This window comes from Rhinatrema bivittatum, chromosome 3, assembly GCF_901001135.1.
Source record: "Rhinatrema bivittatum chromosome 3, aRhiBiv1.1, whole genome shotgun sequence".
Lineage (NCBI taxonomy): Eukaryota > Metazoa > Chordata > Amphibia > Gymnophiona > Rhinatrematidae > Rhinatrema > Rhinatrema bivittatum.
The window spans coordinates 504,276,758-504,300,547 of NC_042617.1; the positions used below are offsets into that span (position 1 = coordinate 504,276,758).

The following is a 23,790-nucleotide window of genomic DNA, read 5'->3' on the forward strand; positions in this document are numbered from 1 at the left end:
GTGGGGGTGGTTTCATGCACCTCCTGTATTGGCAAGGCAGTTGGAAAATAAGAAGAAAAAAAAAAAACCTACTCAAAATAAGGGCAACTGTGACCAAACGTAGCCAAACGTTGTATCTGGATGTTTGGTGCAGGCTCTGTTGTGGTGATTGTTAAAAAAAAAAATCATAAAAATAGGTAGCATGGGGACAATTGCAGTAAAATATTTGACTTTTAGCTGCTGTTTTTCTGGAATTTTTTATTCTAACCATTTTGATTTGTGAACTTCAGAGTCTTGTTTGGGGCACAGACCTGGGTAATGGAAGGAGGTCGGTGATTCTGATGTAAAACTTAGATATTTTTTTGTCCCATCTTGTTCTTGAAGTGACTCCTGATAAGCTTAAGGGCAGGTTGAGTTTGAGGGGGTGTGGTTTTTTTTTTTCTCCTTTTAATTGTGTTGAATGTGATTTTATGTGCTTTGTTGCCAGAATGGCACCTCGGTGAAATCAGGTTCCAGGGGAGCTCTGCATTTTTTTTTTTCATGCTCAGCTGTACACTGTGCTGTGTATGAGAAGGGGAAAGAAACCTTTATTAGATGGTTTTAAACAAAGGGAACACGGCCAATAAATACCCGAGAACTACAGATCCCAATTCTTAAAAAGCTTTTTGTAGGAGCAGTGGGGTACCCGGGAAGTGATAACATGAAGCTTTCATTGTTCAGTTTCCATTGGAGCCCAGAAAATGTGGGTCCCGATTAGATAAATATTAATATTTGAATTCATAGTTAAAAGATTAGGGCAGGGAAAAAGGTTTTGGGGTACTTTAGATACTGGGGATGTTCTTGGGTGGATAAAGATCTATACAAAAGGGATGCTTTGCATCCATCCAGGAGATACAATACAGTCTTCAGTCCCTAGCCAAAGTTTAAAATCCTGTTTAGAACAGCATTTAAATTGTTCTTCCCTTCAAGCAAAAACAATTGGTAAAAACAGAATAAGTCTTGAAGGGTTAAAAGGTCAACATTAACCAATAAATATTATTGGAAACAGCCATTGGTGTCTGAAGTATTTGGGGTCGAGCCTGGGTGGGGGGTAGGGGACGTAGTAGGGAGGGAGCAAACCAAAGTGACGCTTATACACATATGACACGCCAGTTCCCACAGCGTTGCCCACATCTTTAAATTGGTTATAAAAGACGCTGCAAGAAAGTCCAAAGGGCCTTCCATGCGGTATGCAATATGGGAGTGAAGCCAAATATAAACCTAAGAGCTCTTAACATATTATGCATTTGCAGAAACTCCTAAACAGCGGATGCAGAGCTGAACTAGGGCTTTTCCGCTTCCAACCCTATATGAAAACCTCACATACAACTCGCAGGCAAAAAATGTGTTCAGATTCTGGTGTCGTGTCCCCCCCCCCCCCCCCCCCCCCTCATTAACGGCAATAAAAATTCCCTCCTCTACCGGGCAGATTGTAATGCAATGCCACAACCCTGTCAAAAAAAAAAAAGAAAAGCAACCCTCTATGCCAAACCTGCCGTACCATAATGGCACCAACTCCCAGAACTCCAGCAGCAGCACAGCAATCCTACCTATGAAAAGGTAGGATTGCAAATAATGCAACGGGCCCTAGATACCAATACATCTCCTTCTGAAAAATACAGAACAAGCTGGACGCTACAGCTCCTTATACAGAAACTACCTCACCTCTGTTATATGTATAGAACAAATACAAAATAAGGGAACACAGATTATAAATAGAGGCATGCAAACAAAAACTGCCAGAATTTGCCTGTAGCTTAACATTGGAGAAAAATAAACAGGAATGTTTCCTCCTATATTGAACAAAATTAAAAGATATAAGAGATGCATGTTTCTAAAACTGACTTATTCCAATAAGTAAAAACTGAAAATAAAATGATCTGTCTTTGAAAATAAAATGCTTTTGTTTTTTTCTATCTTTGTCTGGACGTTTTAAGATAGATAATGAAAAAGGTTTGTCTGGATTACTTGTAAATTACCCAGCAAATCCTGAGATTTCAATTTCCTGTTCCGTTGACTGCCGAAATTTTACCCCAGTAAAATGTAGCCGGTAAAACAAGGCAGGACAAGGACGATAAGGGAGAATGGTCTAAATGTATCAAGGTAGCGCTGATATTCAGCGCTATCCCAGGTAACTTTAGGTGAGTATTTTAGGTGGAAGACTTGCGATAAGTCTTGCTGACTATTTTACCCGGGTAACTTGCTGCTCCTGGGCCTAGGCTGTGGCCTCTGCTTTTCAATTCGTTTTGGGGCTCCCAAATGAAACAAATCTGCTCTTATTCATAAATTTTGCATATTTGTTTAAAACAAATGCACATCCTTAATGCATACTGCTTTGGTAGAACAGCAAAAGGAATTGTACCTGCAAAGCAAAAGTTCATGGTAATTGTGAGGGTATGCGCCAAGTGCCCAGTAGCCCCTCCTGTAACCTAGAGCTGTGGGCTGGTCTCGTCCCTTCCCCCAGAACACATGTGGCAATTTGGTTCCCTCACCCCCTTCTTCTCCTCCAGGTTCAAGCCCTGTTGCATTGAGTATGACATGGAAGACAGGCGCCATATGATGACATCACTGGGGCCTTTTAAAGTGATACCTTTGCAGGTATTCCTCCTTTTCCTACAGTCAGCATTCCCTCCCACCCTCCCTAACCTGTTGCTCTGCTAGGTCTCTTCTGTCTTCTTGTGAAACGGAGGGAAAATTTCTGTGGTTTCCCTTCTTGTCTTCTTGCAATGTTTGTTAATTTGGATATGGTAGTTAGCCATTTCGATGTTAGATGATGATTCGGTTACTATACTCTTATTGATTGTCGAAGTTTATAGTTTAGAGCGGGTACACAAACTGGTGGGCTAACTTATGATGGCCCGGGTGGCCCCTCTGCTTGGAAAACAAGGGGGGGGGGGGGGGGGGGGGAGTCAGGCAGGATGGCTGTCTTGCTTGGCTAAAGGCGAATGGCATGTGTCACCGTTACTCAGGTGGCTCAGATACTGAGTAGTAGTGTTTTATGATGATAGCCATAAAGTTGTGGCCTTACACATCCAGCTGATGTTTCTACTCGTTTTTGTAGTATGGGGACAGGGTGGGTCATTTATAGCAGCTGCTGAAGTTTGTGTCTTTATATTGTTGCAATTAAAATGTAACTGACTAGCAAACCCATTTCCTAGCCCATGTTTACAGCAGATATCCATATCTTCTAGTAACGAGCCCTTGGCTGTGAGGTGATAGTGTATTTCTGCGCATGGATAGTGCTGCAGTCTCTTAGCTAGCGGTGCTTTTTTTACCTTTTGTCACAGCTTTCACCAGGAGATGATTATAGTGCTCATGAATAGGGTATAATATTTTTTCCAGATGCAGTGTGAGGTAAGGAGCAGCCAGTCAGAAAGCTTCTTACAAGAAATCCCTGATTAATTTCTGGTTCTGCTCAATGAACAGCTGAGAGCAGGAGAAAATATTTTTGTGTTTTTCGGATTAGTATAATTTAGAAGCACGGTACACACATACTTGACAATCCTAGGTAAAAAAAATTGGCCCACTGAAGTGACCACCTGGCTTATCAGCAGTGTATCTGTTTTGATAAGAGATTGTAAGAGCAGGCACTGTCTAATCTGTCCCTGTGAAGCACTGTGTACACCTTGTAGCGCTATACAAATGACAACAATAATAATGAGATGGCAGTTCTCCTGTACAATGGTGCGTTTGCTAGTGTGTTACAGCATCCCTAAATTTGTTAAAGGTTTAAGGGTGGTCGGCCCAGCCTGAGGCATTTGTAGGGCTTAGCTGTGGTCAGTGGCGGAGCTGGCAGAAATACCTAGGTGAATGCATTTGATCAGTAAATGAAAAGCATGGAAAGCCAAGAGCAGAAGATGATGCTCTTCCATATTCTGCAGTTTACTCTGTTACATCTGTTTCAGCTCTTTTTAGGCCTGGCAACCTCCTCCTTGTCCACGTTTGGGCTTCCAACCCTATTAGAAGAGTCCTCCCTTGGGCTACAGTGTCATGAGTCTTCAAGTCCCAACTAGCTGTAGTTTTCCTATTTTATGTTCTCCCAACTCTTTTAGCCCTGACATTGTAGCAACAATCCTCTTAACAGGACTCACCCACCAGGTGTCACTGTTGCATGATGACTGGGACGCCCTCCCTTCCAGGGGCTGTGAACACTGCCTCTATATCTGCGGTTGGCCTAGGGGAGGAAGCCCAGCCCAGAAACCAAACCCAGATCTTCCACATAATAGCATGTGGCACTTGCCACTGGGCCAACAAGCTGGTTCACGGTTATTTTGTTGTTGTTTTGAAGGACTTTTAAAATACAGTTTTAAGATTACTGGCCCAAATGGTGCCTAGGATAAAATGCTCGCCTGCATCTACATCACCTTAATGTTACCTTAACTTTCTAGGCCAGCACTAAATATTAGCCACCTCGCTGTCCTTGGGTAAGGTGCAGTAAAGCAGTGGTTCCCAATCCGATCTTTGAGACCCACTCCATTCAGTCGGGTTTTCAAGATTCCAGCAGTGAAAATGCACAAGGTCTGTCTACATGCGCTGAATGCAGTTATATTACAAGTGTATTCACTTAGACTATCCTGAGAAGCCAACCGGCCACTTGGGCCTTGAGGGACCGGTTTGGGAACCACAGTAAGAGTGGATAGAATGCAGTCGGCGAGGGAGGGAAAGCCGTTTTTCTCTTTGGATTGGTGTGCAACGCGGAGTGCTTCAGCGCAGGCAGTGATGGACCACGTCCTAACATGGCTAGAAAAACAAGAGCATGATTACGATGCATTATCTAAACTACAAATAAAAGACCCCAATAAAATTAAAAAAAAAAAAAAAAAAAATATATATATATATATATATATATATATATCTCATAAGCTTATTTTTAATGCAAAATTCCCAAATAACTAATAGCAACAAATCACGGAGATCATGTAACCCAATTTGAACTAGACGCGTAAACTAGAAAGAAGCAGCCATATCTGACAGAAAGTGGAAAATCAAAGCATGTGGTCATTCATTGGACACAGCTTAAATGGGATATTGCTTAGTCGTCTCCTTGGTTTTTTTATTTTTGGAAAAGTAACCTACTTTGCAGTAGTTCTCATAAAATGTGCCAGTGAGTAGCTAAGCCATTGATTGTGTTGCCTGCAGGTTGATGTAATGAATCATTTCCCCTACCTTGCTCTTTGCGACCGCATGCCAGTAGGTTTGCTGGGATGTTCTTGCGCCACGATGTGTGCAATATTTGTTGTGTAACTTAATTAACCTTGAAGGACAGGCTGGTTCCCAAACTGTTTGACTCACTGCCATGTTAGCAGATGAAACCAATCGGCGGTGGGGGGGAAAAGCAAAACTGCAGCTCTGGTTATTCTATCAGCGCGCGTGGTCCCAGTGTGTTACGTGGCAGGCTGGACGCTGCTCAGCATCTGAAGGAAAGGACCCCTGTCTTCTCACCTGTCAGATGCCGCCGCCTCCTCATTGGTGGATCCTTTGTTTGCCTAATGAGTTATTGCAACCTGCAAAGAATTTAAGAGATCTGACCTGGGCCTCCAAATCACTTGCTCGCAATAGGGGTGGTTGCATCTGTTGCAAGGTCTGCAAGTATTTTTACCTGTGGACTTATGCGCCTACTTTCCCGTTAAGAAAAGCTGCAACTTTCCCTTTTGAAAATTATCCCAGGAAAATGAAACCGTGGAGATTTGCAGCCCCTCCCCCCTCGGGTGCTTGTCCCCTTGAAAATAACACACGGAGATTTGAAGATGTAGTCTACATGCACCTAAGCACATCCCCGGGCCAGCTTACTTTTGACTCCACTAAAAGTACCCCCGTTATTGATCCCTGCATGCACTTGTAGCCAGGTAAGGGCTGGGCAGTTCTCGGACAGCTATTTTACATGGGTACATAGTAATGTTCTTTCACTTTTATATAGTATTAAACAGTTCATTCATCCGTGCTGGTACCGATGCTGCAGACGTTTTTTCCCCTGCGGAGTTTGCACTGATAATCAAAGCAAGGCTACCCAGATAGTTTTGCTTTGATTATTGTCCCCAGAAAAATGACTTGCTGTGATGTGCACTTGCTTTCTCTGAGGACAGTTTTTTTTTCTGTCTGAAACAATGCATGTAGTAGTATTTATTATTATTTTACAAAACTATATGTGGTGTGTAGTTTGTACTTCATGTGCCCCTTACCCTTTCCCCCCTGGGAATGCATCCTCGGTATCCAGATAAAAGTACCACACGTTCTTTTACACGCGCACAAGGTATGCAGTATTCAAAGACCCCCATTTCCACAAGTAAATTTACCTGTGATTATGCCCTCATATTGCGTATCTCACCCACAAGGCAGAGTTTAAAAAAATAAAAAAGTTACTACAACATATCTTCATTGAAACTGTAGCACTAGTAACAAACCCAAATGTTGTTGAGGTAAGAAGCCGAATAGCCACAATGCAACTGCATTTTGACTCTTAAAAATCTATTTCAAGTGGAATCTGGTACCGAGAGCCATTAAAAAAGTTCTTACCACCACACATAAGCTGGATTCCAGCCTATAATGCATAATTATTGGCATATATTTCAGGGTATCTTTTTATTAGTGGTTTGACTTGAAGCTGCATGGATGGTCATTTCTTCCTAATGGAAACTGCTAGGAGTTTTACGAACATACAGTTTGGATTTATAGTGCTTTTTTAAAATAATGTAGTTGTGGGATGCACCACATCACTTGCCTGGTCAGGGTAGTGGATGGGTAAGGCTGCATGGGGAACTGTGGGATTGTTTAAAATATTTTCTATTTGTTATATTGTTATGTTGGTGTAACATAACGGCAGAAAAGGACCAAATGGTCCATCCAGTCTGCCCAGCAAGCTGCTTCTGATATCTACTGCTCTGTGTAGGTCACACCCAGTTTTCTCTTAAGGGGTAGTCCATGCATTTACCCCCAACCCTTATGATAAGGGTAGTAATATTTACAATCAAAAACCAAGCAACTGTCAAACCCATTAAAAAAAAAAAAATAAATAAAAAATTACTGCCTTCCTGAAAAAAATTCTAGTAATGCTGACTTATTTTGCTTTTGGACTTGGCCGTAGAAGCAGTCCTGTGCTTATTTCCTTATCTCTGCATATCAGTATCCCCAGACCATAAAAGTCAGGGCCTGTGTTGGTTGCCACCTGAATCCAATTCCTCACCCCCCCCCCCCCCCCCCCCCACCACCATCAAAGTAGAGAGTGATGGTGCAGTTGCGTGTTTTATGTTATATTATATCAACCTTCTTGGGTCCCCTTAGGGACTAGAAAGGCAGTATATAAGCCTTAGAATGGATAACCATTAGTGATCCTTGCACATCAGCAGTGTACTTGGTGGAAGTTAACGGTTTTTAGCATGGTAGATACCATCAGCCCTTCATGGGTCTGCAGATGGTCTTATGCTTCTTGTAGTGAAGAGGAGGTAGGGCCTGACGTTTTCTGACACCAGGCCAGATAGAAACAGAGAAATGACGGCAGAAAAAGACCAATCGGTCCATCCAGTCTGTCCAGCAAACTCCCACACTTATTTTCCCATACTTATCTGTTTCATCAACCTCCAAGTTCAGGGCCCTAGTTGGTAACTGTTTGATTCAAATTTCCTGCCATCCCCTGTTATTGATGCAGAGAGTAATGTTGGAGTTGCATCAAAGGTGAGCATAAGGCTTAATGGTTAAGGGTAGTAAACACCGCATCAAGCAAGTTACCCCGATGCTTGTTGGATGTTGTCTGAATGTGAATCCTGTTTTGTTTTGTTTTTATTTAATTTTTTATTTTTATATACCGACATTTGATCTGAGATCACATCTGTTTACATTCAGGTACTGTAGGTATTTCCCTATCCCCAGAGGGCTTTACAATCTAAGTTTGTACCTGAGGCAATGGAGGGTAAAGTGACTTGCCCAAGGTCACAAGGAGCGATAGCGGGACTGGAACCCTTGTCTTCTGGTTCGTAGCCCACTGCTCTAACCACTAGGCTATTCCTCCTCCCTTCCACATTCCCCCCCTCCCCCCCCCCCCCCCTGCATAGGATAGGGTAGGAGCAGGTTCTTCATGAACTGCTTCCAAACAAAGGCTTGTGCATCACTGCATGAGACCATGGAATTCCTTGGGGTTTTGTATGTCGGAAATCTAAAACTTTTTCATGCTTTTTAGTGATTACCCAGTGCTCCACAGTGCATGAAAGGAGGTCTCCTGAGGAGAATGGCCACATTTATAAGACATGCTGTTTACTGCTACTGTCTAACTTAGCTGGCGACTGGACAAGGCTCATAGTTCAGTGCTACTTACCTTCATGAAAAAGTGTTAGGCATCATGAAATATGACAGTCGAACGCTGAAATGACAGAATTGCAAGGCCCGCGGAAACATTAGATGGGGTAGGTGGTGGCCTAGGGCACCGGGAGTGGGTGGGGTGGCAGGGTAGCCAGTAAGGGCGGCAGTTTTGAAAGGATGGACGAAATGGTAAGTGGCACAGGTGAGGCATGGAGCTGGAGGGCGTTTTCTATTTTGGGGTATGTATTTCTTTGAGGAGCTGGGGTCATTTGTCATGTGCAATTTGAGAAAGAGAGAGAGGTATCCATCATGTAATGTCATCACGGCTTAGGGTGGCTGGACACCCTTCCACCGGCACTGCAGAGCTGCAGCACTTTCCAAGCAATGTGTGACCTGCTTGACCAGAAAAGGTGAACCAGTTCACACATGCAGTGCAATACATAATTGTATCATTACATCAGCAAAAGTTCTGTACTGAAAATGAGCATGTCTTACGCTGTATGTCTCATACCCATTACAAAAGACACTTTAAAAAAAAATATCCTACTTTGAAACTTTATTATAGGTTTGATTCATTAACTGCTCCACATTGCTTACTTGGTAATATTAGAGGATAAGCAAGCGGCTAATATTATGGTCAGTCATATTATTGATAGAAAGCTTTGTCTAGTGCTTTTAGGGCATTTGACACAGGCAATCAACTGGGGTGAAATAGAACCATGAAAGGTATTAGGGAGCCTTTAATTGGGTTCAAACGTCTGTTGGTGAGTATTGGGGAAGTATCTCGCTTCACTTTACTGTTAATGTAACCCCTACCTGCTTTGGAAGAGCGTGTTATGGAATTGGTAGCTAAGTTAATCTTGGCATACCCATTTTTTATCCTTTTAGTTGGTTTTAACATCCATTTTGATGTTGACCAGCACTCGGCTACCTCTAGCTTATTTATTTATTTATTTATTAAAGGCTTTTATAATCCAACTTCTTGATACAAATCAAATCAACTCGGTTTACATCGAACTAGGCAGTAACTATAACCAACCAATCAACAAGAGACAATTTGAAGGAGTAAAAAGTTACATTATAACAAGGATGCCTTAACTGGGAGTAGGAAATAAGAAAGGGAGAACGAAGATAAAATACAATATACAAGAGAGTATGTGAGAGGGGCAAGGAGCCGTCCTCATAATAACTTGTAACATGATTTAGCGTTTATTTATTTACATAATTACTGGAACGTTATTATTATTATTACCTACACTTGCTGCAGATGTCAAATAAGAGTCTAACCATTCCTTTGCTTTTCACCTGTGCAGATAGCTCAACAGGAAATGACCTAATTTTAATTTTAGAAAATTGTTATGGGCAAGGGGAAACTCTCACCCATAATTTGTGTTTGATTTCAATTCCATTTCCAGGAATCAAAACCCATCCACTTTGCTGCTCTGAATTTCTCAACTTAATTTTTCTCCACACATATAGCTGGCCATACTGTTTATCTAATGGCAGCGTCTCAGTCATTTTTTGATAATATTGTGCAAAAATTAGATACTATCAACTGGATTTAGTCAGACCATTCCATGATGCCCCTTTCTTTAGTACAAAAGTTTAAAAGGATTAATCCTACATATATGGTCTCAGGCCAACACAGAGGCAAGATTGACCTGGAGAAATTCCAAGAGATACTTTCCCTCTGGCTGTGAAAGTTTAAAATTAGATTTTCTTGATAATGTAGTGAAGAATTTCCAAGTTTTATGCAAATATACATTGGATGTAGTTGCCAGTTCAGGGGCAAGAAAGACTTTCAGATTTATAAGGGATAAATAATTCTCTAGGCCAGTGCTCTCAATCCAGTTCTTGGGGCACACCTAGCCAGTCTGGTTTTCAAGATATCCACAGTGAATATTCATACGAGAGATCTGAATGCACTGCTTTCATTGTATACAGGTCTATCTAATGCATATTCATTGTGGATATCCTGAAAGCCTGACTGTTTAAGTGTGCCCTGAGGATTGGATTAAGAAGCATTGCTCTAGCCAGCTGAAGAGAAGATAGCAGCATTTGAAAACACATTTGTTAAAAACAAAGAGCTTAGATGTTTGTCAAGTGGATGGCTCAATTTAGAAAGCATAAACCCATATTTTCTGCTAAAAAGAGATTTTTACAAATAAGATGCTCAAGTCTAATTGCTCTTCAGAAGAGGTTTTTGATTGATCGTGATGCATTTGCATCATCTGAGTTAATTCTGCAATCTTCTAAGCCAGGATTGATGTTTTGGCTAAAGGCTATGAGGGTAAGATAAAAATATAATTCTTGAGGAACTTATCGATAGTCCCCCTGTTATACTGTACCTTTAATCTGCAAGCAATTGGTTTGACACAATCTACTAGACAGGATATAGGTCTAGAGAGGTCTGATGAGGAAACAGGTTTAAACTCTTGTTTTCAGGCAGTAGAAACAATGGAGTTACACCTTTGCTTATTTGATCTATATTCCACTTTTCAGCACTTCAAAATGGACTACAGTCAAGTACTGTAAGTATTTCTCTGTCCTCACAGGGTATATCATCTAAATTTGTTCCTGAGGCCCCGGAGGATAAAGTGACTTGTCACAAGGAGTGGTAGTGGGATTTGAACCCTGGTTTGTAGCCCACTATTCCTCCACTCTAACACTGTACAACAGAATTGACAGGTTGGCCAAAGGGGGATGTTCATGAGACCACTGCCCAGGTAGGTTATGTAAAGTCCTGCCAGATCAAGTGGCTAAGGGTATTGGCCAGTATCGTAAATCAATTATTTGAACAAGAATATTATCCAAGGCTGTTTAAAAGAGCTGCTATTAAAAACCTTTTATTGAAGGAGGCTTATTTGAATCCGGCTGATTGTAGAGGCTATTGGCTAGTTTCAAATTTGGCTATTGTCAAATTGCTAGAGTCCATTGTAACATCTTAGCTAAGATATATATATATATTTTTTTTAATGTCAGGAGGTCTGGAACTTGCGCTATCTGTTTTGTCAGTTTTTGCATGGAAACAATTTTGGTCTCCTTGGTAGATGATCTATGGCTGCTTTTGGATCAGAGGAATTGGGTATCCTGATCTTCCTTAATCTGTCAACAGCTTTTTATAGTTAAGCACCGTATCAGTCGCTGATGATTATCAGAGTATGGTCTTGAAATTGCTAGAGGTCTTTTTTGCAATATAGATCACAAAATGTGGCAATTAGGGTGCAACTGCCTAAATCTTGGCCCTTACTTTCAGGAACTCCTCGGGGATTTCCCTTATCTCCAATTGTGTTTAATATAAACCTTCACCCACTGGAATAGTATTAGGAACTGGGGGTGAGAGTATACATTTATGCGGATAATATTCAAATTGTGTCTCTTGGCAAGAGTCTTTTGGGATGATAAATATATTGTTTTAGACAATAGCAAAGTGGATGGGTTTTGATTCCTGGAAATGGAATTGAAATCAAACACAAATTATGGGTGAGAGTTTCCCCGTGCCCATAACAATTTTCTAAAATTAAAATTAGGTCGTTTCCTGTTGAGCTATCTGCACAGGTGAAAAGCAAAGGAATGGTTAGACTCTTGTTTGACATCTGCAGCAAGTGTAGGTCATCCTTTAAAAAGGCTTTTGTCTCATTGCTTTGTCCATTTTTGTAGGACTGAGACCCGAGAACTGTTATGCAGGCAATAGTCCTTTCCCATGTGGACTACGTCAATTCCATTTGTTGGGCTGCCAAAGAGACTGATGCCTATAAGTCCTATAGAATATGATTGTCAGGATAATCCATTCATGGTCCATGTTGGGAGAGAGCGTTCCCTTTGTTGATTTCATGACATTGGTTGCCTTTGAATTTATTTTAAATTTGTTAACATTGGTTTTTCATGCCCTCGCTGTGATTGATCTGTTTTATTTATCAGCCAAAATTAGGCGACATTTCTGGTTGGAGATCTAAAAAAATATTTCACCAAGGCCAGAATTATGGCACATTGTTTTTCAGGTTTGGCTCCCCTTTTGTGAAACACATTGCCTCCATTGCTCAGGAATTTATCAGATTATTTGATGACTTGAAAAATGCTGAAAAATCTGATTTTTCAATCAATTGAATTCTTAAGTAAACAGAGTAAAGACTACCTGTTTGGGTTCCATCTAATGATTTTTAGTTGCCGACTAGATGGATTGAGGTATAAAGGAAGGGCTTGATATAGGATTTATGCTGTAGGGGAGACCAAGTACATTATTCAGTCCGTCTTTATAGAAGTATAGTCTTGGATCTAAAATATACAAGCTGAAACAGAATCCAAATTATACACTCATCGCCTCAAGTTCTGTAAACAGTACCTTGTGTTCACGAAAAATCCCCTAACCAAAGGGTGCAGAATAGAGCCCAGGACATTTATTTATTTTATTTATTTAACAGCTTTTCTATACCGACATTAGTAGACACATCATATCGGTTTACATCAAACAGTAGAAAGAAAAATACAATGAACAGGGAGGGGGGCGGGGGACAAAATAACGATAGATATTGCAGCGAAGGGCTGCAGCAGAGGGCGGCTATACTGGTAAGCCTGATAAGAGAACTGGAGAGGAAACAAATTAACTTAGGAAGGCATATTAACGTACTAACTTATAGATGGCATGGGGTTGACGGTGAGGAGAGGAAAGGTGAGGTGGGCTATGGTGGTACATAGATCTAGTCTGGATATGCCTGGTGGAATAGCTAGGTCTTTAGCATTTTCTTGAACTTAAAGGGGCAGGGCTCAAGGCGGAGGTTTGTGGGAAGAGCATTCCAACGAGAGGGGCCAGCAATAGATAGGACATGATCCCTTGTTGAAGTGAGGCGAGCATTCTTGAGGGAAGGGATAAGAAGGGTACCTTTGAGGTTTGCTCTGGTTGGGCGGGAGGAGTGTGTAGGTCGGAAAGGTTCATTGAGCCATGTGGAGTTGTTTTTGTGTATGGCTTTGTTCATTATGGTGAGGATCTTAAATAGGATGCGAGATGGTATGGGAGCCAGTGGAGGTCTTTGAGGAGGGGGGTTATGTGGTCAAATTTGCATGCATTCATGATGGTTCTGGCGGTGGCGTTCTGTAGCATTTGGAGAGGTTTGATGGTGGAGTAGGGAAGGCCTAGATACAGAGAATTGCAATAGTCCAGTTTGGATGAAAGGGTTGCTTGTATGACTATTTGGAGGTCGTAAGTGTGGAATATTGGTTTCAGTTTTTTATGACGTTGAGCTTATAAAAACCTTCTTTTAAGATGGAGGTAATGTGTTTTTTTCGGTTTAGGTGTTGATCAATTAGAACACCCAGGTTTCGTACTGGAGGCTGTGATGTGAAGGTGCTGAGAAGCTGGGTCATTGGCAGGGGCGAACTTGCGTATTTTGTGGCTGTGGATAAGGAGGAGTTCGGTCTTTGAGGAGTTGAGGGCAAGGTGGAGGTTAGTAAGAAGGGAGTTAATGGACGTGAGGCATTTCTCCCAGAATTTTAGCGTTGTGGATATGGATTCTTGAATTGGAATAATGATTTGTACATCATCTGCGTAGATGTAGAATTTGAGGCTGAGTTCGGTTAGAAGATGGCATAGAGGCAGGAGGTAAATATTGAATAGGGTGGAGGAGAGGAGAAGCCTTGGGGGACTCCTTGGGAGAGGGAGAAATGCGTGGATTCTGAGTTGCCTAGTTTTACTGAGAATTGTCTGTTGGCTAGGTAGGATTTGAATCAGAGGAGGGCTGCGCCAGAGAGGCCAATGTCAGTTAGATGGGACAGCAGGAGATTGTGGCTTATCGTGTCAAAGGCAGAGGAGATGTCTAGGAAGGCAATGATGAAGCTATGACCTCTGTCTAGGCCAGTGAGGAGGGCATCAGAGAGGGAGAGCAAGAGTGTTTCGGAGCTCAAATTTTTACGAAAGCCAAATTGTGAGGGGTGGAGGATACTGTTGTCTTCAAGGTAGTCCATGAGTTAAGAGTTTACTACCTTTTCCATGATTTTAGCGATGAAGGGAAGGTTTGAGATGGGACGGTAATTGGCAGGATCTTTGGGGTCAAGGGTGGGTTTTTTGAGCAGGGGTTTAACAGCTGCATGCTTTAGGGAATCCAGGACTGTGCCGGTGGAGAGGGAGCAATTAATGATATCTGCTAGGGGTTTGGCGATTGTGTTGGGAATGGTTAGGAGGATTTTGGTGGGAATAGTATCGGAGGGATGGGAGGCAGGTTTGATCTTTTTGAGTATGGACTCAATTTCCTTGGATGATGTGAGGTCGATGGAGTCCAAAGACGCATTGAGAACAGTGTGTTGGTGGGGGGACATAGAAGGGGAAGTGTCAGGGAAGCGGGTAAGGATGTTTGTTATTTTGTTGTGAAAGAAGAGGGCGAGCTCCTCATTTCACTTTAATACTCGACATACAAAAATAATAATCACATTTTGATGTTGCCACAGTAAATCAACCCTTGGCTACCTGGAACATTGTGAAATAATACAAAACTCTGCAAAAAATATAGTCAGAACCTCTAAAGCCTACCATACTATAACACAATGCCTGCCAGATACAAACAATAACTCTGTCCTTGAAAAGGCAGCACTGCAAGTATTACAACAGGCCCTAGAGCAATTCATCTCATACTGGAAAAATAAAACAAGCTAGACTGTTCTAGATTCCTACACAGACCCTATGTTACATTTGCCAACTCATGAGGCTGGCTGTGAGCCAGATCATTCACCCCAATGCCGGCCTCCCTGAAGTGCAACAGGCCGCTGTCACCACTCCTGCAGCCTTCTGATGCACCCCTAGGTGAGTGTACATGCGCTGAACTCTAACACATTTAAAGGGTCTGCTGTGGGAAAAGACCCGCGTCATCCTCTGACACTGCATGCCTAGCCCTATAAGGGTGCTCTCTGCTTCTTCCTCACTGCCTCAGCATTGAGTTAACTAACTACCAGTAGTGTGAGTTGATGCTTTGCTGCCTTGCCTTGCTTCTTCACCTTCGTCTTCAGCCTCGTCCAGCTTTGCCTTGCCTCTTCGTCTTCAGCCTCGTCCAGCCTTGCCTCGCCTCGCCTTGCCTCGCCTCACCTCCCTTGGACTAACCCATGGTATTGACCATGGCCTGTGACCCGACCATCCTTGTACGCTGCCTGCCTTGACCACAGCCTGACTACAATAAATCTTCACCCTTCCAGAGACATTCACCTAAGACCTGTGGGCCCCAGAGCCCAAAGGCTCAACCCGCTGGGAACGGGACTGGTATATGGGAAGCTGCAGTCAAGTCTCTGCATCATCTTCCACACGGCAGTGAGGACCTACTGGGCCTTCTCAGTAGATGGCGTCACTCACTCCAACATAAGGGTCCACAAATCTGATACCTACTAGCAGAATACCTCATCTGTTTCACACAGACCTTCACCAAATACAGAATAAGGAAATTGGTTTTCTATGGGTACAGTACTACTTTACCCATAGAAATCCCTTTGAAATGGCCCTTTAGAAGATTGCTAAAATTACATGCATGCACCTACTTTTACATCCTATAGAGGAGAGGCCTTTAAGGGGGTTGGATGAGGTTGAAACTTATGCATATGTTTTCTCTAGGAAAATCTATGTGCACCAAATAGATGGAGTTATGTGCATGTAGTTTCGCTAGATAATTTTCAAAGCAACTATAAGTGTATAGGTCTGCTTTGAAATTGAACTTGAAACCCAAGAAGCCAGACACTGCACACAGTTTAACATCAGTGAAGAAAGAAAAACAGAAAAACAATTTCCTCCTGTACTGAGCAAAATACATAGATATCAGAGATGCACATCTCAAATCCAACACATTTCAATCACTAAACTGAAAATAAAATGTTTTTCTACCTTTGCTGTCTTAATATTTTATTTTTTTAATCATGTTGGTCCCAATCTCTCTTCTTCTCTATCTTCTCAACTCCATTTCCAGAGTCTTCTGTCCGTTTGCCATCTCCTCTCTCTTTTGGGAGGAGCTTTTGACAGATCTTGAAAATGTCTGTTGGAAGGAAGAAAGACTTGAGCCACCAGAGAGAAGAGAAGGGCAGTGACTACCATTGTAGCTCCCTGCTTTGAGCTCTTTCCATGACGACAGGAGCGCTATGCTGAAACTGGGGCAGGATTAGCCTACCTGGCTCCACCTCATGTGCCCCCCACTGATATCAGCTTGGCCCATTTGAAAATGAGGGAGTTGACCCTGGAGGTGCTGTTTTTAGTCTCATCAAAAGAGACAATCCAAAGTGAATCACCCTTGGTGAGCTCCTCAGGGAGTGACAGAAAGGGTTTGTTATTTAATTGGGGTTGGGAGACTTGACCTACCCAATCCCTCATTGAGAGAGGGAGATTAGTTTGGGACATTGAGGATAATTATAACTATTATATTGTATTATTGTATGTTCTATGCTGATTTTGTATTTATATGACTTTTTTGGAGTTAGTTTTCAAAAGGATTTACACGCCTAAATAGTGTTTCGAAAATTGCTACTTTTACACTCGCAGTTCCTTTGAAAATTCACTTCACAGGGCTGAATTTTCAAAAGTTTTACTCGCATAAATGCATTTTTGAAAATGGATGATGCTACTTATATATGCTTATAACTCCTTTGGAAATTCACTCCTATGCTTTTTGTTGTTTATAGCATTTTGAAATTTTTTTTCATTGTAAGCTACTTTGGGCAGCTTTGCTAAAACAAAAGGGATATTAAGAGTAAATATAAATTTTAGTCTTAATTGCATTTTGTGTGATTTGTTTTATTCAGGGTTCTATTTTATGTAATGTATTGCAATTTGCTTCTAGTGTTTTTATGCTGTTTATGAAGATGATGTGATCTGCTGTGATGTTTCTTTGGGGGTTATACAAAACAAAATATAAATGTGTACATTAAGTATGAGGGAGGGGAAAGACAAAGCAATGGAAAGCTATGAACTAAAGATAAGCTATAAATTATGAGACAAAATAGGAGCAAAAGAAGAACTGATGGGCCAAAAAGATTGATTACTTCATTTATTGAAGGACAGAGAAAAATTTTTTTTTTTTGTTTTCTGACTCTCTTCAAAGTGTGTGCTGTGACATTCCTGCTGCTGATTTGTTTGTTTTTGTTTTTTTTTACAACCAGGCCGATACAGTATACTGTTAACCTGCATTTGGACGCGCGTTTTCGACGCACTAGCTTTACCCCTTATTCAGTAAGGGGTAATAGCGCATCAAAAATGCACGTCCAACCCACCCGAGACTAATAGGGCCCGCAACATGCAAATGCATGTTGATGGCCCTATTAGTCATTCCCGCGTGATACAGTAAGTAAAATGTGCAGCCAAGCCACACATTTTACTTTATGAAATTAGCTCCTACCCAAAGGTAGGCGTTAATTTCTGCTGGCGCCGGGGAAGTGCACAGAAAAGTAGTAAAAACTGCTTTTCTGTGCACTTAATATCGCCATGATATTAAGTTGGAGGCCCCAAAAGTAAAAAAAAAAAAAAAAAATTAAAATGGGCCTGCGGCTCACGGGTTGAAAACCGGACGCTCAAGTTTGCTGGCGTCCGATTTCTGAACCCGTGGCTGTCAGCGGGTTTGAGAACAGACGGCTGTCAAACTCGCTGACGGCTGCCGCTCCTGTCCAAAAAGGGCCACTAGGGACGCGCTAGTGTCCCTAGTGCCTCTTTTTACCGCAGGCCCTAATTTAAATAAATTAATTTACTGAATCGCGCGCACAGGAGAGCGGGTGCTCTCCCGCGATTTTTACTGTATTGGCCCGGTTGTAGTCTCGCAGAACTAGGAGCTGTTCCAGAAGAATACATGAAAAATCCATTGCTGAAAACCTGCTTCTTGGTACCTTCTCCTGGATCAATGCCACGTTTTGGTTTTGTTTGAGAATGGGGGTAGTGGGTTTATCTCCAGATTTTAAAAGCAACTATAAATGATTTCTGGAAAATTTTGGCAGATATCAAGAGTTAATTTTTGGCTCTTTTAAAATAAATCTTATTCTGTTTCTTGAGGTCTTTTTAGGTTTTTTTTTTCTTTTTTCTTTTTTACTGCCAAGCCATTTTTCCTCTGTTTTCTTCATTGTAGCATTAAGTCTGAAACGTTGAAGAAACTCTAGGAGTACATAGCTTGTGATGGATGTAGAGAAAGATTGAGCATTCTCATCCATGAATACCCATATCAAGTGATGTGACTGGTTCTGTTAGTAAGAAGATATTTTTGATCACTTTAAACTGTCCACGATGGATGAAAAGAAATCGCACAACAATTGCAATAATTGTCTCACATCAGCACGCATGAAAGCAGTTTTTATGTATAAGGACCTGCATTTAAAAACTGCTTTGCACTTCACACTGTTACACCCGTCTGTCGCAGACGGCTGCGACCACTAATGCTCACCTCTTTTTATGCAGCCCTGACATCATTGGGGAAAGTGGCGACCTCCGCCAGCTACCACCAACCTCCCTGGCGTTCCCGGGACAGCGTGGGTGCTGCTGACCGCCATCTTGCTCATGGGATCACTTAGGCCCGCGCGCGGGCCAGTATTAAGTACGTCATGGCGGGAACCTCGGGGGCATCCCGTCTGGATGACGTCTACACTCTGCTGTACTTAAGCTGCCTGGCCCTGCCTATAGATGAATTAGCAAGGAGTTCCCTCATTGCTGAATCCGCTTCCTGCACTTCGGCGTGAGATGCTCTGGGTACCCGCTCCTCAGGGGCCCTTCCTCGTCTCTGGCTAACCTGGTGGTCCAGCGGGGGTCCGAGAGCGATCTCCTGCACTTGGGCCATCGGTTGCTAGTAATCAAAATGGCGCCGATGGTCCTTTGCCCTTAGTATGTCACAGGGGCTGACCAATGGCACCGGTAGACCCTGTGATGTAGTAAGGACAAAGGGCCGTCGGCAGCCCACGTGCAGGAGATCGCTCCCGGACCCCCGCTGGACCACCAGAGACTTTTGGCAGGTCTTGGGGGGTGTCAGGAAGGTGGGGGGTTGTAGTTAATTAAATTTAAAGGGTTGGGATGGGGGGTTCAGAAAGAGAACGATAAAAGTTTTCTGATCTGGGGAGTGGACCGAAATGGCCCTCCCCAGACCCGAAAATGAAATGGGGACAAAAAACAATTTTATGCACGCCTCTAATTTGCTCCATAAGACGCACAGACGCCTGGGAACAGAGCCGGTTTAGCACACCATTTAAAAAAATTTTTTGTTTTGTTTTCCCTCTCTGAATCCTAGGTGCGTCTTATGGAGCGAAAAATACGGTAATATTTATAGCATACATTTTTATTGAGATTTATTTTTTATCAAAAAATTGTATCCCTTTGAAACCTAAAAGAATACCATTCAGTTCTGGAAAATATGGTTAATTTAAAAAAAAAAAAAAAATCGTTTGATTCTGAAGATTTGGAATGATTTTCCTTTGTCTATCAGGGAAGAAACATGCTTACTATGCTTTCGCCGTAAACTGACGACCTGGCTGATGACTTCCAAGCTCTGAATTCAGGTTGTTTGCTTTAAGTTTTTAATCATGACTCCTCATTGATTACAGTATTTTATTTGCATATTTTATTTTAATATTATGATTTATTTTATTTTTGGTTGTACATTGCCTTGGAAGAACTTATTGTAAGTCCTGGAAAGTGATTCATAAATTTTTAGATATAGATTGGGGTTGATTCACTGCACCCTACCATCTGTCATAAAAGGGATAGTTGGCTGATATGCACTGTTTTCAAACTCGAAAAATTAGTTGGAAGGGCCTGATAAAGGAGATTTGGAGAAAGCAGATCTGTCTCTGTGCTACTTCCTTATTATATATACTCCAACATAGAGCAGGTATAAATGCAGCCACTCTTCTTTTTTTCTTGTGGCATTTTCATTATTTGTCTTGTGTTAAAATTTTATTTTTCTGTGCGTGGAAAATCATATCAGCCAGATGTGCCACACTTTCCTTTTACTCCATTGGAATGGAATCAGTTTCAAGAAAAAGTTGCAAAAATAGGTCCTGTTTGGATTTTTCTCCCTGCTCTTAAAGAGGTGGAGTGCTGTAGAAAAATGGCATTGATAGATCCTACCTATTGCATAAGTATCTCAACTCACTATTCACACATGTTCCCCTGGCCCTTCCCTTCCCTTCCCTCCCCTCCCTCCAGTCACACCTTATTCTCACAAAACTAGCTATCAGGACAGCTCCTGTACACAGGCATTCACACAGCATGAAGCACAGGATACACCCCAAAGGATTCCACATGTCAAATGAACAGAAGATGATGTATTTACTACAAATAAGCCCCAAAATATTTACATTCACTCCCCATTCTGAAAGGGTGGGCGGAACGGGAGGGAGCACTTTCTCCTGCTCCTGGAGACATGGTATGTACAGATGAAGCCAAAAGAGAAAAAAGGACAGTCTGTTAGTTGCAAAGCAGGAAAGAAGATAGTATGTCTCTATCTGTATCTATATATAATATCCTTCCACCTTCAATAAAGGGGGGGTATCTCTTGACCTGCAAGGAAAACCCTAAGGCATGCATGCTTTGTCTTCAGTGCAGCAGCCCTTTTGAAGAGGTTGTTACATACTCTAGGTAATCGAAGGAAAAGAGGAACTGGGAAGAAACTCAAGATAAGAGTTACAGTTATGTTAAGAAGCATAAATAAAGAATGCAAAGGTAGCATGCGTGAAAGGGTGAAGACACAGAGTAAATATTCATTAGGGTGCCTAACTGAAAAGTTAATTTGTACTTTTAAGCCCTTGCAAAATAACTCTATTTTCAAGCAGAAGGCAGTTGCATAAACTGTGTTTAAGTATGAGGTTGTTATGCAGCTAAATATGCTCCTAACTTTACCCGTTTGAAAAAGATGACATAAAGTTAGATGTGTTATCAACACGCCGATTACGCATGTACTCTGAAAATGTAAGTTGCATGTTCAGATTAATACCGCCACCCCTGGAAAACTGCTTTTGTGTGTCCAAATTTATGCATGTTATGAACTTGCGCATGTGATTTGAGTTGACCAAAAATACACGTGATCAACGTTCAGCTAATCTGCATGCAGTGCTTGATTAAGATTTTGATAATTTACCCCAGAGAGTTGTAACATGGCACACATTACTAGGAGGAACACACAAGGGTTCCTGTCCATTGCATGCATGCAAGAGAGAATAACATCTACAGCATACAGACGTGCACAACAGAGAGGGACAGAAGACGGCTGCAGGCACTGTGTTAAAGCTGGATCAATCGTACTCAAGACAGGAGAACACAGTGACAGGCCAAACAGAGATGGATACCATATGAAAAGTCATTTGCAGAAATAAAATGCCAGGCTTTATAATGGACAGATGATGTAGTGGGAATTTACAGAGTGGATCATCTCCATCAGCTGCAGCTGGTTCTGCATCGACCAGTGGGGCATCCAACTTCCTGGTATGCAGGAGCAGGTGCCTTGTGGGGTCTGGGTTGGTCTGGAAAACGTTCCAAAAAAAGTAGACTTTCATTAATGACTTGAGTCCAACAAGTGTAAAGCAAAATTTTAGTCTAGAGAAAAGATTTGCTTTCACTCTTAACAGCATGCATATTAGACCCATCAACAGTGTAGGCAGATCCTCCCTTTCTTAGACTGAAAAATAGAGGTTAAGACTTGGAGGCCTTCCTAGAGCTGGGAGGAGAACACATTAAGAATAGTCTTCCTTGTCACCGAGGACTAGTTGTAGGACTGAGCACAAGTGGAGATAAGGGCTCCCGGAAGAAGTGCTGGCCCTGACTGCCATCTTATCTCTGTCAAACAGCAAATTTGAGCATATGATGACTGCATATTTACACTGCATCCAGCTAGGGTGCCATTTTTTTACTAGCATTTGAAGGGCCCAGGTCTGTTTGTTCTGCTTGGGCACAGCTGAGAGGCATCCTGTATTCTTCAGTAATGCCAAGTAAAAGACTTCAGAGAGAGCACAAGAGTGCACGCCCTAGTGTCGCACAAGGAATGGTAGATGTGTGCTAGTGATCAGAGCACTGACTGACAAATCGGGGAAAACCTGGAATGTTTGCTCGTATCCTTTCTAGCATGTGATCTCTGTCACCAGAGAAGTCGTCTTCTCTTCCTATGCCTATATTGACCTGTCTGCAGTCAAACAAATTTCTGGAAATTTGTGTATTTGATGCACTGGTAATGAATCACTTGCTCCAGAGGTAACCTGTGTATTTTTAAATTGTTATGTACACTGAGACTCTGTTTGGATGAAAGAAGGTATTTTAGTCTCAGTTACTACTATTTACATTTTATTAATTGCAGAGTATAGAAAAATATCGAAAGCTGTCAAAAACAGAAAACTGTATTTTTAAAATTTTCATGCTTCCATTTAGAAACTCTTGCAGAAATAGGAGGGCCTGAAACATATCCAACTGCGTGACATGCTCATTGCAATCAGAAATACCAAGGTATGCATGCCCAATGGCGCAGACTCACCAGACCTGTGTGCACTCTCTCTCAATCTTGCAGGAAAGGATCTGTCTTCTCGCAGTGAAACAGACTTGGCTTGCATTTTCGGGAAACGGCAAAAGAAAAGCAAGAAAACATTTGAGGTAAGCTTATGAACATGAAAACCCTTAATATAATAAATACTTCTCCACCCCAATGATTGCAACTGTTGTGACTTATCAGAGTAATGCTGGATATTACCATCAGTATTTGGGCTGCTTCCTGATTCTGTGTCATAAGGAACAATTTGGTCTAGTCCTGATTTTATCCTATGGCATGCACGGATCTGTAGTCTTAGAAAAAGCAGGCACTACAGGTTCATGCATGCACTAAGTTAAAAGAAGGCATGATTAAGGTGGGGACACGGGGCATGAGCCCTCCCCTTAGTCCCTGTGGATACAATTACATGTGTTTAAATAAACTATGTGTAGGTCTAAACTCTAATACATAGCCTAATAGAACTGTTGATTCATTACTTAACTCCAATGAGCACATTAGTGCTTGGCGAAATTTGGGAAGAGGATCTATAAGCACATGGCAAAAAACCAACTTATTGTTCAACAAGAACCTGGCATGTTTCCTTTGAAGGGGTCTGACAAGTTGGCAACCCTGCTGCAGTAACCGAGGACCATGTGCTCGCTGATGCTATTGAGCAACTAAGGGCTTGAGGCTGCTGAGATACAATTAGAGCTAGGTTCATTTCCTGGAAAACAATACCTATGGTTTATTGCTTTTAACTTTTATGCGAGTATATAATGGTATGTAATTTAATATTATAAAAGTGCTACTTTTCAGCCTGGGAGGTGTAGCAGTAAAACTAGAAGAGACCTGCCTGGAATTATGTGACCGTCTAAGTGACACCATATTAGAAGGTGGAAAATGGTGAATTGCGAGAAAATGGAATCTCCTTTATATGGGAACCATTCCTTACATAAATTAGAATTTATACTAATACTTTAAAATAAATTGCCTAACTGTGTGTATGTTTAACTTTGGTATTCTTTTAGCTTTGTTTTTGTCAACT

General features: G+C 41.8%; 1 protein-coding gene across 2 annotated transcripts in view; it reads left to right on the top strand.

Annotated features, from left to right (window-relative positions):
• Window positions 1-23,790, top strand: part of PINX1 (PIN2 (TERF1) interacting telomerase inhibitor 1) — a 274,701-nt gene that overhangs the window by 62,172 nt on the left and 188,739 nt on the right. For both annotated transcript variants that reach the window (XM_029596151.1, XM_029596152.1), the window contains one exon: window positions 22,788-22,870. In XM_029596151.1, the coding sequence (XP_029452011.1) occupies window positions 22,788-22,870 (83 nt within the window). The remainder of the gene's footprint in view (window positions 1-22,787; window positions 22,871-23,790) is intronic.